The sequence below is a fragment of the Hydra viridissima genome, unplaced genomic scaffold, assembly GCF_058129835.1.
Source record: "Hydra viridissima isolate aposymbiotic clone 2 unplaced genomic scaffold, HvirCarnegie_v1 scaffold_11, whole genome shotgun sequence".
Classification (NCBI taxonomy): domain Eukaryota; kingdom Metazoa; phylum Cnidaria; class Hydrozoa; order Anthoathecata; family Hydridae; genus Hydra; species Hydra viridissima.
In genome coordinates, this window is record NW_028324310.1 from 10,403,387 (window position 1) to 10,419,883 (window position 16,497).

General features: G+C 27.5%; 1 protein-coding gene across 1 annotated transcript; it reads left to right on the plus strand.

The window, feature by feature from the left end:
- The first annotated feature begins 423 nt into the window (after nt 1–423).
- LOC145190913 (elongation factor G, mitochondrial-like) lies at nt 424–16,497 on the plus strand. The gene is made up of 27 exons (XM_090067631.1): nt 424–730; nt 900–985; nt 1,442–1,474; nt 3,798–3,911; nt 3,995–4,069; nt 4,559–4,616; nt 4,793–4,881; nt 5,010–5,242; nt 5,412–5,485; nt 5,936–6,012; nt 6,156–6,236; nt 6,533–6,606; nt 6,967–7,042; nt 7,150–7,287; nt 7,746–7,847; nt 8,465–8,521; nt 8,680–8,769; nt 8,927–8,974; nt 9,086–9,171; nt 11,317–11,386; nt 11,509–11,604; nt 11,740–11,815; nt 13,333–13,401; nt 15,329–15,402; nt 15,762–15,848; nt 15,924–15,977; nt 16,061–16,497. The coding sequence occupies exons 2-27, from the start codon at nt 923–925 to the stop codon at nt 16,181–16,183; spliced, it is 2,217 nt and encodes a 738-aa protein (XP_089923757.1). The 5' UTR covers nt 424–730; nt 900–922; the 3' UTR covers nt 16,184–16,497.

Consider the following 16,497-nt stretch of genomic DNA (forward strand, 5'->3'; position numbering starts at 1 on the left):
AAAGTTATAGTTTTACAATCAATGGGGTTGCCTCTAAGTTGGCCCTAAAATTGACTCTAAAGTTGGTTCTATATTTGCCTATATGTTTTAGTCTATTTTGACTCTTTGTTTGACTTTATGTTTAAACCTAGGTGACGGTGATGACATATCATGGTTTTTTCTTAAAGTGTATACACAATTGTTTTGAATTTCACTCAGCACTTCCTGACATTTAAATCGACTTTGATGACTGCTTGAAAGTGCTACATCCAACTGTGGATAACTTTGTAAAGTCACTAAGTAAAGATTTTATGAAACTTCAAACCACAATATTTTGAAACCACATGAAGTTATAGGCCTAAATTTTTCAAGTTTTACTTCTTACATGATTTGAAAGCTACTCCAAGAAATTTATAGAAATTCCAAGAATTCAACTGTTTTAACTTGCTGGATTTTGCCTCTATTTTCATAAAAAAAAGACCACATTTTTAAAATTCAATCCATAATAATTTTGCGATGTCATCAAACTTTAAAAACCGTCTGTGTCACGGCTCCGTCGTAAACCATCGTGGTGTCACATTGTAGCCAAGTATATGTAACAGAAGTATTTAGCAGTTGCTACTTCCAGAGTCTTTTAACCGAAATATTTGTCTTTTTTACAATATAGCATTCTTAATTTAAAATAAGGTTTATGTATTTATATTCAAGCCCAACTGTTAGTTAACAAGCTATACAAAAATCTACTTATCAAGTATGTAGTTAATTTAAAGTATTTACTAAATTAGAATTTCTTTTAAGAAACAAGTATAAGAAACTTTGCAGTCAATCATGCAAATAAATAGAAGTGACGTGCTCTGCTGTTAACATATCCATGAGCTATAAGAAAAAAAAAAATATTTACAGTGATCTACTTTTTTTAGAAGCAATTTAAGAAATCAGCAAAATGTCTAAAATGATGTCTGTCTTAAGATTTATCAAGCAGCTTAATAGGAAATTGATCTTAAAAGTAAGTAGTTCCTGCATTTTTTAAACTTAATATTCTAGCTAGAAATTGCACCTCAGTATTGTTATAAGCTCCTTTAGTGATTTTAGATGATATTCTAGCTAGAAATTGCACCTCAGTATTATTGTTATAAGAACTGGGTTCATCCATCTTTGAAGGTTGTACTGCATTTAGTAACATAAATGATCAATAAAAAGAGCTTAGGCAGCTATTTTTCAGCACACCTAAAAATATATCAATCATATTATCATCACTTAGGCTAAAAATCATAAGGATCTACATATTATCTTTTCTATGAAATTTAATAAGTAAAATTTTCTATATATTTTAAATTATATAAAATTTAAATCTATTAAGTCTAATGATTACACATGAAAATTTTATTGTGCATTATGAATTAAATTTTCATGCTTAAATTGCTCTCATGTATATACATTTTTTAACTTTTATGTATTTCAGAATTGTCACTACAGCACAGAATCTACAAACTTGGTAACAATATCAATTTTTTAAAAAATGTTTTTTTTTTGTTTTTTTTTTCTGAAAGATTTAAATTTTAATACCATTACAAATATCTGTTCTTAACAATTTTCATAACTCCTAACATAATATTATTATCAATATTTAGTATTTCGTAAATAAACAAGATCATATTTAAAAAATTAGTTTGTGTTAATTGGTGGAAAAATTATTTTAAATAAATGTTACTGAAAAGTTTCTATCAAGACCTGCCTTTTCAATTTAATCTGACTGGATCTCAAAATTATTTTTAAACAGAGTTCTACTTAAAAGTAAGAGAAACATCTGTTTACACACTATAGATCCTTAAAATTAAATTTCTTGAGAATTATGATTTTTTTAAAAATCTTTTCTTTTTTAATTATTTTCACATTTTGTACTTTGCCTTGAATGGTAGGATGCAATAAAAGTTTATAGAAAAGGATCCAGTTGATATTGAAGAGATTGGCTTCAAGATAATAAGATATAATCTTGATAATTTGAAATAACTTGTCAAATGCAACTTGTCAAAGCCTTGAAGCAGAAAATATCTAAGCAGTGTTCCCTGATCAGTATTCCCCAGACAATCCAGTGTTATTCTAGTTTTATAAGTTTGCTTGGTTTTTTGTTTTTGTTACTTTTTTTTAAATCTTTGTTTAGTTTTAAAAATCAGCTTTAAAACATTTTAGTTCTAGTTATTTGTTTTGTTGATCAATGTAACTTTTTAATTTTATGTTGCAAATAGTTTTCTTTTTAAGTTTTGCATGCAGAAAATTGATTAGCTATTGATCAAAATATTTTGAAATAATTCTTGCCCTGATAAATTCAAAATTACTTTTTTTTTCTTTAAACAACTTTGAAATTTCTTTTATTAACAAACTATATACTATTTGTTGTCTGCAAACTTTCTTTAAATTTTAAGCAGGTAAGATAACAATTAATATATATATATATATATATATATATATATATATATATATATATATATATATATATTATATATATATATATATATATATATATATATATATATATATATATATATATATATATATATATATATATATATATATATATATATATATATATATATATATATATATATATATATATATATATATATATATATATATATATATATATATAAATATAAATATATAAATATATAAATATATAAATATAAAAGTTTGAATGTAACTAACACATGTCATTCATTACATCAACGTAATGAATGATGTGTTAAACACATGCTAACTTTGTAAGAACCTTAAATTGTGCCAAATGGATCAAATCCCTTTTATCAATTTTTTTAAAAATTCTCATTTTAGCAATATTTCAAGTTTATGTTTTTTTTTTATTAATTTTTTTTTGAAATCTTTTTAGTTTTTATTTTTTAACTTTTTTCATTTCAATTTTAGTTTTTTAAAAAAATTTATTAATCTAGCATAATTCCTCTCTTTTCCAACAGTAACACTGGATCTTCGGCATGTAAGTTGTGTGGTAATTTTATATATATCAGGTTCTGACTCCAAGTTAGTAAAATAGGACAAAATGTTTGATAGATGCTCATCATAAATATACAATCTTGGTTTCAACTTTTTGTTTCTTTTGTTAAATTACTTGTAAAAGGTTACAGACATTATACAACTATATAGGAATTCTTTATATTTGTTGCTAATAAAAACAAATATTAACTTAAAAAATGGTGCAGCAACAAACCTCTGAATTTTTTTATCTTTTTCTCAAAAAAATATAGAAATAATATATTGCACAAGGACTCTTTATTAAATTGTAGTGAGCAGCACTACAGAAATATATGTTAAATGCAATTTGTCTCAAATTGCAGTTTTTTTATTCCAGGATTATTTCAGGATACACCTATAAATAGCATGCAAATTGTTCTCATAATGTCTGACAACTTCTTTTGCACATATCTTAATTATATTAAAAAAGAAATTTGTAACATTGATGTAATGAATGACATGAGTTAGTTACATTCAAACTTTTTTATTAAGTTTTATTAAAACTTAAATATTTTTTTAAGTTTTATCTTATTTATAAAACTGATATATTCTTTTTAGTTTTATCTTATCTATAACAAAAAATATTAAATTAAATTAAAAATATAAAAAAAAAAAATTCTAATATCTATTCTGTTATTTTAAAGTTAATGTAAAGTATTTTAATTTTCATTTGTTTTTTCTAAAGTTTAAACATACTGAAAAGTAATTATATATTTTTGCTATTTTATATTTTAGTTACTTTGGGTTTTACTATGTCTTTGTTTTTGAACTGATCTTTGTAAATATATTTCCAGAAAGATATCACGAAAGTGAGAAATATTGGAATATCTGCTCATATTGACTCTGGGAAAACCACATTAACGGAAAGAATTCTTTACTACACTGGCCGAATATCCAGCATGCATGAGGTACTAAGAAGATTACTCTATTATAAATTTGTTGAAGGAATTATTTTTAACTTTTTTTTAACACAAAGAGCTGCTTTATTTAGGTGCGTGGAAAGGACAATATTGGAGCTACTATGGACTTCATGGAGTTAGAAAGGCAAAGGGGAATTACTATTCAGGTATTGATTTTATTGCAATTGTGAAAATCATAGGAGAGTTTTTTTTAACCAAGTAAAATTAATTTGGTGTTTATGTTAATTTTTTTTTAAGTAAAAAAGTTTTAAAACCCATCCTATTAGAATCTCAAGTCAAAAGCTAGGAATGAAAGAGGCGAGCAAAATGCATTTAATATTTATAATCAACATTTGGATGTAATTTCTAATTTAATGGTTTTTGGTTGTTGCAGCTGTATAAATTAAAAGCTGGTTGTATTAATTATTATTCTCCTAAAAAAAATCATGGATTTTTAATTTTTACATCAGCAATTATAAATGCCAATTGATTTCTGAGCAGTTTTGATTACATATAATTTCCCACACTCTTGTGTAATTTTTGTCTTTTAAAAAGTAGAATTAGTTTTCTTCTTTTTCTAATTTTCTATCTTGCTAATATTTTTAAAAGATCTTTAATACTACATGTCCTTTAATATTATTGTGTTTTTTTACCAGTCAGCTGCTACATATACAAGTTGGAAGAATCACACAATAAATATTATTGATACACCTGGTGAGTTCCTAAATTTATGGGTATACTTTATGAATAAAAACTGTATTCACTTCAAACAAAAAATTTTTTTCATGTCTGACATTTCATCTGCCTTAGTATGTATTTATTAAATATCTACTACGCCAGATAAAAATCAAATGACTATTATGATCTAATTAAAGAATAAAAATTTTCAGGGCACATCGACTTTACAGTTGAAGTAGAAAGAGCCCTGCGTGTCTTAGATGGAGCAGTTTTGGTACTATGCAGTGTTGGAGGTGTTCAAGTATGGGTTTCTTTCTTAGGCTTGCTTGCATTTTTGCAGCTTTATATCTTGACTGTTGAGTACTATAGATTTATTAGAATCTATTTAAATAAATTATGTATTTTTTTTTGTGGTTAAATTTGCTTCAGAGTCAAACATTAACAGTTAATCGACAAATGAAGCGCTACAATGTTCCTTGCATTGGTTTTATTAACAAACTGGACCGAATGGGAGCAAACCCAGAGAGAGTTGTATCACAATTGAAAAACAAACTTCATCATAATGCTGCACTTCTTCATCTACCAATTGGCCTTGAAAAAAATTTTCAAGGGATTGTTGATCTATTACAACAGCAGGCTATTTATTTTGAAGGAGAATTTGGGTAATCTTTTTATTAATATTTTCTATTTTAGTTAAACTTTTATCTAACAGATTGAAATAAGATAATAAATGCTAATTTATGTAATAGAGGTTACTGATTAAAATCAACTGAGACTATTTTTAAACTGACTATTTAGTTAATACTGCATTTTACATTTTGACATTTACAGGAACAATCTTATCATAAAGGACATACCTGTTGAGATGAGAGCGGAAGCTATTGACAAAAGAGACCAGCTTATTGGTATTGATCTCCATTTTTCTAGGTTAAGAAGTTAATATATATAACTTAATAAATGTTATGATAGACAAAGTTTGACTAATAATAATAACTATTAGGCTTGTGTAATTCAAACTATTATTGTTCATTAAAAATTAAAGCTACATAGGCTTAAATATTTGTTGATCTGGAGTCTTTTTTATGAGAAAAAAAAAATCTATTTAAAGAATTGAAGCAATCATGAGATATTTTTAAAAAATAATAAATAGCGGCTCATTCAGAGAAAAAAATTTTACATCAACCTAATTAGAGTATATAATTTTTTTTTGTAAGGCTCTCTTTTGTTTACTTTATTGAAACCAATTTACAATTTCTTTATTATTATTTTTTGTTACATGTATAATCTCCTTTTTAACTTTTGTTTTCAAAAGTTTTATATTTAATTTATAGTATTATAAAATCATATTTCTATAGAGGCAGTTGTAAATGCTGATGAGATGCTTGGTGAGATATTTTTGCAAGAAAGAAAGCCTACAAATGAAGAGTTAAAGGTATTCTTGACAACATTTAAACTGTTTCTTGTATTCAGCTTTAAATCTGTTGAGTTTCCCATTCAATGATATTTTTAACAATCTTTTTCGGTTGATTTGGTTCACTATAGTACAGTTGATATGATGATCCTCTGATTTTTCAGGCTGCTATAAGAAGAGCAACAATTAACAAAACATTTACTCCCATCATGCTCGGGTCTGCCCTTAAGAACAAAGGTGTTCAAGTAAGTAAATTTATTTCCAATAATTATAATCAACTGCTTATACTATAGATGTGTATATAAAATATGATTATATTTAATATATTGTTGTATATTTATTAGTATTTAATGTAATATTATATATTTAACTTAACGTTGCTATAATATTGATATAATATTGTTGTTACATCTGACTGAGTATTGTATTAGTATTGTCATCGACTGTTTAACAGTTGTTTTTACAACAACTTATAACATTTAAAACTATTGCATTTTCTTCAATTCCTGCTATAAAGTCAGTTTATTTGAATAATTTATAGACTATGCTTGATGGAGTAGTGGATTACTTACCTCATCCAAAAGAAAAATTTAACTATGCTTTAGATGCTTTAAAGTAGGTGTATCTTTTTTCTTTAGGATTTGAAATAAATTTAAAAAAGAAGTTTGCCGTGTATAAATACAATCAAACATCTTAATAAAAATCTAAGAAAAAAAAGCTAAACATGCTGCTGTTATGTCTAAAATCAATATACAGTTTTTATAGTAAAGTTAAACTAGGCTAATTTAAATTGAACAAGGCTGCTTATTGAAATTATTATGGGTTATTTTTAAAAATTAAAATTTCCATTTTTTGAAAGAAGAAAAAGCATTTTTTAAAAATCTAAACTTATTCAAATACTTATTTCAAACACTGTCTTGTATGTATTACTTAAATAACATTTTTAATCTTTGAAAACTAATGCATTTTATTCAGCAATGAAGAGAAAGTCTTACTCGATCCTTCTGGTACATCTGATAAACCATATGTTGGGCTAGCCTTCAAATTAGAAGTGAGTATTATTTATTTTAACATTACTGAATCAATTTTATATTAAAATATTCATGTATAAATATTAGTTAAAAATTTCTTAAAGTTTCGCATTCACTTTTTAACTAGGCTGGTAGTTATGGGCAGCTCACATATATGCGTTCATATCAAGGTCAATTAGAAAAAGGAGATATGATTGTTAACACTCGCACAAAGAAAAAGGTCAAAGTCCCTAGAATCATCCAAATGCATGCCAATGTAATGCAGGTAGGTTTTTAGCCATTAAACAAAACACATTGTTGTGATTTAGTAGTGCTCAATGTTTGCATTTGGAACTGCTAAAAGTGATAAAAATATCAACGATAGTTCTAAAAATATGGAGTAAATAATCTCTGGTATCAAACAGAGTTTAAAAATTTGCACCAAGTTACAATCTTATATATTTATGCTGAAGAATTATATTAGTTTACTCATCACAATCTGTGTTGAAATGTTAATTGGTCTGCAATTTATTATGTGTAATAAAATTTGAAAGGTACTTTAATTTAAGATAATATCTCTAATAATGCAGCAATTTTAAGATTTGATAAATTTTATTTCATTAGTTTAAGAGTTAAAAAATTTTTGTAAATATGTTTGTAAGCTGCTGATTTTGGTTTGAAGTTGATAAATCTTTTAAGAAAAGTTAATGATTTGATGATTGAGTATATTTTCAATATTTTTAGGATATTACATCGACACAAGCTGGAGATATTTGTGCCTTGTTTGGTGTAGATTGTTCATCTGGTGACACTTTTGTATCTGAGAATGGTCCAGCAATATCAATGGTATCACATTAAGGAATATTTTCTGATATATATATATATATATATATATATATATATATATATATATATATATATATATATATATATATATATATATATATATATATATATTTAATTGAAACAGGTTTTATGAATGGCAATGATCTCTTTATCATGAGTTTCTCAACTCTCATACCTGCAAGTATTATATTATCATATGTAATCAAATCAAGATTATCATGAACAATATTATGTGTTAATGATTATTAGTATTCTTTTTAGTAGTTCCTAAATCTAGTTGCCTTAGTTTTGTATTTGCCTATTCATTTATCTATTGTTGAGAACTCAATCACTTTAATGTGTTAATTTTTATTTTTAATTGTAGACTTGCATATCCATATAAAAGTAATTATAACTCATGTCAATTTTTTTAGCATTGAGCAATTTATTATTACAAGCTTTACTTTTGACAACAATATTTCAGTTTTTTGCGTTATAACAACACACTGATTTCTGCTAAAAAAAAGTATGTTAAAATGTGCTAAAAAGGAAATGATGATAAATGAATATTTCACAAGAGTGGTCTTGAAAATGATGATTTCTTTAAATTCAATTAACATTTTCATTATATTTTATAGGAGTCAATATTTGTCCCTGATCCTGTCATCTCCTTAGCGATTGAACCAAAAAACAAGGTTTTTTTTTTTCATTTGCTTTTAAATTATCTAATACTATTTGGTATGTTTAATGTAGATGTCTTCAAAAACATTTTTGTATTTTCTCATGCCTTTTAATGCTTGCTCTAAAATATCATTACCCAAAAAATGTTTTCTAAATGAGTTATTTTTTTAAGGGTGATGTTGAGAATTTTTCAAAAGCTATCAATCGATTTACAAGAGAAGACCCTACTTTTAGAGTAAATCTGGACCAAGAAAGTAGAGAGGTTTTGTGGCTTCACTTAACCTGTTCTTTTTTCTAAAAAATTTTTTTTTTAACTTAGTGCTTATAATTAATAAACATCATTAACAAATAAACCTTACATAATATAAAGTGTTCTTTATTTTATGTTATTTTCAGTTTCTATATTTCATTTATTTTAGACAATTATATCTGGCATGGGAGAACTGCATTTAGAAATATATGCTGAGGTAAACACTTTATACTTTTTTGAAACAAAAAAGATTCGAAGTGAACCATTGATTCATTTATTTTTTTTTTTTGTTTTTTTGTTTTTTAAATCTGTTTCATTTATATGACAGAGAATGAGAACAGAGTATAACTGTGAAGTTAGAACTGGTAAACCCAAGGTTGCTTATAGAGAAAATATGGGCAAACCCATGGTCAAGTATGTAGATTCTATTTATTAGTTAAATTGCATTTTGAAATAAACTTTGATTTATATGTTAGGAGTATGCAAAGGTTTTATTCTTAAACTTTAATCTGAATTTAAATATGCCAATTAAAATATTATCATGAAATATTTTTTATGTTTCTTTGGTGGAAAGATTTTTTGCTTTGTGTAGATATTCCTTTATTTAAAATTTCATTAAGAACTTTTTATTTATTATGCAAATAAACATTTCTTTTTAACAATATGTAGAGTATGTAACATTTAAAACAAGAGAGTATAATTAAGGTAAGCCATACATTCTATTTGGGCTGGAGTTATAATTTTTTTGCCTGATTGCAACCAATATTTTTTGCTTACGCTCAACTACTTAAAAAAAACAAACAAACAGTTTTTTAGTATTTGAAATAAAGCTCCCAAATGTGTTCTTTTTTATTTTTGACATGTTTTCTCTAAAATGATGGAAGTTGAAAAAACTCATTTCAGACATTGCATGGTTTATGTCTGAAAAAATATAATTGCATGGTTTATGAATTACAACAAGAAAAAAATGCTGTTGAAACTACAATTCCAATTTGTTCCAGTTATTGGACTAATACTCTAGAAGTAAAAACTTGTTAAAGATGGTTTGTTAGGTTTAGCAGTGAATGCTATGATTTAGAAGATCAAGAACTCTTTGGAAGACCACAAGTATCCAAAAGTGGAGATTTATTAGAGTTCTTTATGAAAATCCACAACATTTCAATCATTTTTTAGCATTTTTATGCATTTTGGCGGTAGTTTATACCTTAGGAAATGCCGAGATTTTCACACTTTAAATAGCAAACCAATATTTTGGTCTATAAAATAAAAACGGTACATGTAGCAATTGAACAATTATAATAAAATTTGATGGTATTACATAGTAGAACACTCATGTAACCATAATTTTGAAAATAGAGACTGAATATCACAGTAATTGGTAACGTTTTGAGGTATAAGTAGCAAAAAACTAACAAAATTTAAACTAAAGCTGCCATAAATCTGTAACCTATGAACTAATCTGACTGAAATTTTATCTACAAATGTTGCCTACAGCCACACCAAAGTTTGGTGTGGCTGTAGGCAACATTTGTACCAAATTTTATCAAATTATATAGAACGGTTCTCATTCTACAGGTGTTTTTACTGGCGCACCATCGAGTCAAAATTTCACTCAATTTGAACATTCATATGAAGTTCTTTTCTGCTGGCAAAGTAAAATGACTTAAAATTTGCATCACAGGGTACTTTGATGTGCACGCTATCACCCCATATAAGTGGCATTCTTGGATCAGCTAGGATGGCATTATCGTGATACATGCTAACCATGTATGGAAAAATTCTTTAAGGAAAATAGTTACTGGAGATGAGAAATGTATTTAATTTGAGAACCCTAATAACAAAAAACAGTGGTTAAGTTGTGGTCAAACAACAGTTGTAACTCCAAAAAGAGACTACTACTGTAATAAATTGATGCAATCCATTTAGTGGGATATGAAAGGTATATTGTATTTTGAGTTATTGTAACCTAAGCAAACTGTTAATTCTCAACATTATTCTCGGCAATTAAGATGTTTGAATAAAGTAATCTTAGAAAAAAGAGCTGAACCAGCTAATGGAAAGCAAAAAAGTCATACTTCTACATGATATTTCTCATCCAAATGTTGCTATGGAAACACAAAATATAAGATTTGAACTAGACTGGGAGGTCATCCCACATTTTTACTTATTTAGCAGACTTAGCACCATCAGGTTACCATTTTTATTGCTCATTTAAGCATTCTCTTAGAGAGTAATTGCTTACAAGCCTGCAAGACATTGAAGATCTCCTTGTATTTTTTAAGTCCAAACCAATATCATTCTACAAGGATGATATCTGAGACTTACCCACCAGATGATAAAAGATCATCAAATATAATTGAAATCATTTTAATTATAACTAATATATTTAAACATATTTTTTGAAATACAACTAAAACAAGAAAAAAATGAAAAAAAAACAATTGCATACTCCTAATGCATTGACACTACTAAAAGTTTTACAAACTCCAATTATCCCAGGTAAACTTTGTTTATTATATATTTATTATCACTTAACATTGGTATTATAACTTGGTTCAGGTTTGAATATCTGCACAAAAAACAAACTGGAGGCTCTGGCCAGTATGCTAAGTTAATAGGCCGCCTTGAGGTTAGAATTTTTCTGGGGTTTAAGATTTGAAACTAAAGTAATGAATCTTTTTATCTAACTTTTATGGATTGTACCAGTTTATAGTGATACATAACAAGATCTGTTTTGCTCTTTTCATTTAGAAATTTAGTAATGAATGTGATAATACAAAAATTGAGTTTGAAGATTCCACCATAGGAATGGCCATTCCAAAAAATTTTATTCCTGCCATAGAAAAGGTTTCTTTTTTTTTTTTTTTATAGCTATGATGGAACTATTTTCTTTGTTTACTACTAATGTAGCTGTAGCAGTAGTTGTAGCAGGCGTTGGATGTTTTCGTTGGTATCATTAATTTACCTTCCAATGTTATGTAGGGTTTTTATGAGGCATGCGAACGTGGATACTTATCTGGGCATAAAATCTGTGGACTTAAGTTTGTTCTTGAAGATGGTAAGTTTTTTTAAATAAATTATGCAAATTTTGACTAAATGATAATGTTTAATTTTTTTTTATCTCAATAAATTTAGCATATTTTAATAATCAGATTTTCATAAAATACATTAATTTTTATTTGCATTGCATTAGTATTTATTGTTACTATAAATTATATTACTATAAAGTATATTAGGGCAACATCAAATTTTGTTTGCTGACAATAAAATAATAATAGTTAAATTTAGAGAGATTTTAATGTTTTTTTAGACAGTTTTTAATGAGCAGTTTACGAAGTATTGTTTTCTTGTGCTTAGGGTTTTAAGTTGTGCAGAACTATTAACAAGATAAAAACTGTTTCTTTTTTTTATCATTTTTATGACGCTTATTATTTTTATCCATTTGAGCTACACCATCTTCATGGTACAAAAACAAATCATCCAAGTCCTTAAAAAAAGTAAAATGCATAACTATCTTCAGAAAGCAAGTGTAATGTATTTGACTATCTTCAAAAAGCAAGTCTTATGTATATGTCTATCTTTATATACATTACACATGTTCAAAAAAAGCTAACAAAAGCCTAATAATTTCAAAAAAATCTACAAATTATTTGTAAAACGAATTTCTCAAGTATGTTTTGAATTAGTTTTGTGTCAATAATTACTAACTTCAATGGATCTTAATCTCCAAGAGTTTTTAATGCCTTGATCATTTTATGCTTGTTTCTGTGATCTTGTTGTTAAAAATGGTACTAACTGTTAGCGGTAGAGGAAGCTGTAAACCAAGTCAAATAAACTATTTTTTTATTATATTTAACAATTTACATAACCTCTATTTCATTGTCATTTGTGGAACTCTGCCCTTCACACTCAGATGATAATATTAGCATAATTTTCTCATAACCTTGCTTTATTTCCTTTTGTTCAATATTTCTCCTTCTATGAAAGTATTCTTGTCATCTTAACTCTTTTTTAGTTAGAGATTTGTTAATATATTTAGCCTTGTTGACTTCTCTCCCTCTGAGTCATCAAAAAATTCTTATCCTTCTGTATACTTAGCAGATTTAAAGCTAATTCTGGTTTCCATTTGTCTTCATTTAGTTTAATTCCATTTGAATAGTTTGCTTTTTTTGTACTTTCTTTAACAGAAGCTTAGTAATATTGAACAAAAAAGATATTAGCACAACAACCCAAACTTCAGTCGTTTTTCTGGTTTTTATGTGAGCACAATCTTGAGAAAAATTTGCAATCAGGTTGCAATCTCTAATTGTTTCCAGAAGGTAAATTCAAAAGTTGGAAAATAAGAAACACCCTGAGTATTCCATAATAAGGCATGAAATCAACAAGTATGATTAAATAAAATTTTCACTTTATAAATAGAGATTTACATTATAAATAGAGATTGTTTGACAATGATTTAGAATAAATGCACAGCAAGAACTAAAGCTTAAAGTAGATTGAAGAATAATTCACTATTGTATGTTTTGATTTACAGTAGAAAAAAATACAAGGTTATATTTTCTTTTTCCTTTCTAGGTGCGTCACATGCTGTTGACTCGAGTGACCTAGCATTTAGGCTTGCTGCTATTGGAGCTGTGCGACAAGGTTAGTTTTGCTATGTCTTCCCAGCATAAAACTATTTAAGACAGGCGTTCTCAACCTGGGGGAAGTGACCCCCAAGGGGGTCATATAGCTTTTCTAGGGGGGTCATGAAAGTATTCCATTTTACCCATAAGGGGGTCATTTACTTCTTGCATTTGATATAATTTTTTAAACATGCATTATAGTTTATAATAATATTATTACAAAAAATAAAGTGTTGAACTTAAGATTATTGTGAAAACCAGATCACTCAGTAATAAGAAGCGTACACATCACATGACTTTGTTTCTTTTCTGATTGATCTGGTGCTGAATGTCATGAGTGATTATTATTTTGACCTGAAACTTAGATATTTAACTGACATATTTTATGAACTGAATCATCCTTACTTGCAACTGCAGGGCAGAGAAACCAATGTCATTGATTTTAGAGACTCAATTAAAGCTTTCATCAGAAAATTGGCAAATTGGCACACAAAGGTAAAGTTAGAAAATGTTGCAATGTTTTCAAAATGTTCAGATATAATGGACAATAGTGATGTGATGCTATCTTCAGAAATTAAAGAAATGATTAATGAACATTTGAAGCAGTTGGGATCTGAATTCAATAACCATTTTCCAGAGCTGTCAAAAAATAGCAATATTGGTCAAAGATCCATTGAATGCTCCCGTGACATGCATTCCAGATAAAAAATATGCTGCACAGACACAGTTAATGCAGTTACAGGAAGATGCATCTGCAATATTGATGATCGAAAAGGAGAACTTAGTTGCATTCTGGTCAAAAAATAGTGCCAGTTACCGAATGTTATCTGAAATGGTAATACCAGTGCTATTGCCATTTGCATCAACTTACAGGTGTGAATGTGGATTTTCCACAATGCTTAAGTTAAAGATAAAACAAAGAAGTGTATTGTACATTGATTATGATATGAGGCTAGCACAATCAAAGACAAAACCAAGAATAGAAAAACTGTGTGCTAAAAAGCAACAACAACCATCACACTAACCTAATGTATAAATAAAATAAATTATTATTTTTTTAAATTGAAAATCAGTAGTTTTAATGTTTTTTGGGAAAATATATTTAATATTTGCTAGGGGGGGGGGTCACTGTTTTCTGTTAAATCTTAAAGGGGGTGCTGGACTAAAAAAGGTTGAGAACCCATGAGTTAAGATATCTCGGTACAATAGTATTAGTTAATATACAATCAAAGTAATATATAATAGTTTTTCGTGGGATGTGCACTATTAAGAAAAAAAATTTATTGGATTTATTTTGATCTAAAATAAGTTATAAACAACACATTATGTAAACACACGCACACAGATTCATATCAAGATTTCTCTAACTTTTATAAGTGGGAAATTTTCAGTCAACGTTAAGGACAGCAAGTCACCATTGCATTTCTGCACTCTATAACACTGTTAGAGTTACAAATTGATTTTAAACCCTTTCTTCTCAGTATTGTCATGAGTTTAAGGAATTTAAGTAAAGCTAACTGTTTTTCAAGATGTTTGAAACAACAATTTTCAAAAATCTGCCTAGTCAAAGGAAAACCCTCTATCCTTAACAATAACAAGTGAAATAGCTCTAGTGGCCTCTTCATCGTTTGAAAATATATTCGGATGACCAGCCGAACCCAAATTTTCTGAAAGAGTCTTCCTAACTTATTTTGAGCAAGTTTTTTCGATATTACAACTTGAATGGCTTTCATAGCGTTTTTCAAATCGTCGACCTTGAAATTCTAATCAGATTTGGCTCAGGCAAGTTCTTTTGTATTTTTTCACCATTCCACATATCCATGTTCTCCAGTTTACGGTAATCATTAACGCACTAAAAATTCCCATTATGATGTTGTATACTAGTCATTAAGAAAAAAAATTAGGTCGGCATAGTAATTCATACCTTCGTTTAAATTTCCATATAGCATTTGAAGAGTCGGCTCCACTGTTAATAGAGCCAATTATGTCTGTGGAAGTAGTTGCTCCGAGTGATGCACAGGTAAATTATCAGTTATTTGTTTTTTAAAAAAGCTTTATAGTTTTGGTTCAGCACCAGCATTTGTTTTTTACTGTTTTTAATAATAACTAAGGGCAAACTTCAATTGTCTTTTGAAATCGAGTTTAATTAAAATTTTTAAAATCGAACTGTTTTCGTTTTAAGCAACAAAAATTTTCGGAGTGAGACCTTCACTCCAGTAATAAGGGATTTTTTTGTTTTGAAGAACTAGGCTAAAATTTAGATTTTGTTTACGATAATTACATAGATCTGTTGAAATGTAAATCTCCATTTCTTCTTGTGTAGAGTTGACACTATTTTGTCGTTGGTTATATAAATGTCTTTGGATGACTTTCATTTAGGGTGTGGTAATAGGTGGATTAAACAAAAGAAAAGGTTTGGTAACTGGTTCTGAGTCTTCTGAAGAATATTTTACCGTGTATGCTGAGGTATGTTTGTTCCGTTCAGATAAAACTAAATGAAATGTGAATTGTTATTAAAACACCTGTTTCGTTTTACATCAGGTTCCTTTAAATGAAATGTTTGGTTACTCAAATGAATTGCGCTCTTTAACCCAAGTAAGATTACTTTCCGTCTTTTAAACTAAAGTAACCTCAAAATAATCATTTTCCAAAGTAGTACAAATATTTAACTTTTTCAGGGCAAAGGAGAATTTAGCATGGAGTTTAAAAAATATGCTGTAGCTAATCCTTCCACACAAGCTAAAATCGTTGAAGAATATAATGGCGCCAAAACTCAATTGAAACAGAAAGGAAAGAAGTAGGATACCATGATTCTCAAATATCAAAACAAAATTCGAGGCTGCCAAGTCGTGTTACAGGCATAAGTTGAAAATTGTTAGCGAATATCGTACAATTCTTTCCAGTTTCCATGGAACGCAAGTGTAAATGTTGACCATACCGAATTCCCAGATCCAAACAGAAGTTTTAATTTCAATGTAACCATCGCAGTAATCAATAACTATTCCATTAATAGAATTACATTAGGTTTTCTCTAGTAAACAAGTTTTTTCTTATTGAAAAAAAAAGGATGTTTATGTATCATAAGCTGAGAACCATTAGATTGTGTGAAGCGAAA

Coding starts and splice junctions, on each gene's coding strand:
- LOC145190913 (XM_090067631.1), top strand. CDS start 923: ATGTCTAAAATGATGTCTGTCTTAAGATTTATCAAGCAGCTTAATAGG. Junction 4,070..4,558: donor AAAGGGGAATTACTATTCAG/GTATTGATTTTA, acceptor TTTTTTTACCAG/TCAGCTGCTACATATACAAG. Junction 15,403..15,761: donor TTGCTCCGAGTGATGCACAG/GTAAATTATCAG, acceptor ACTTTCATTTAG/GGTGTGGTAATAGGTGGATT.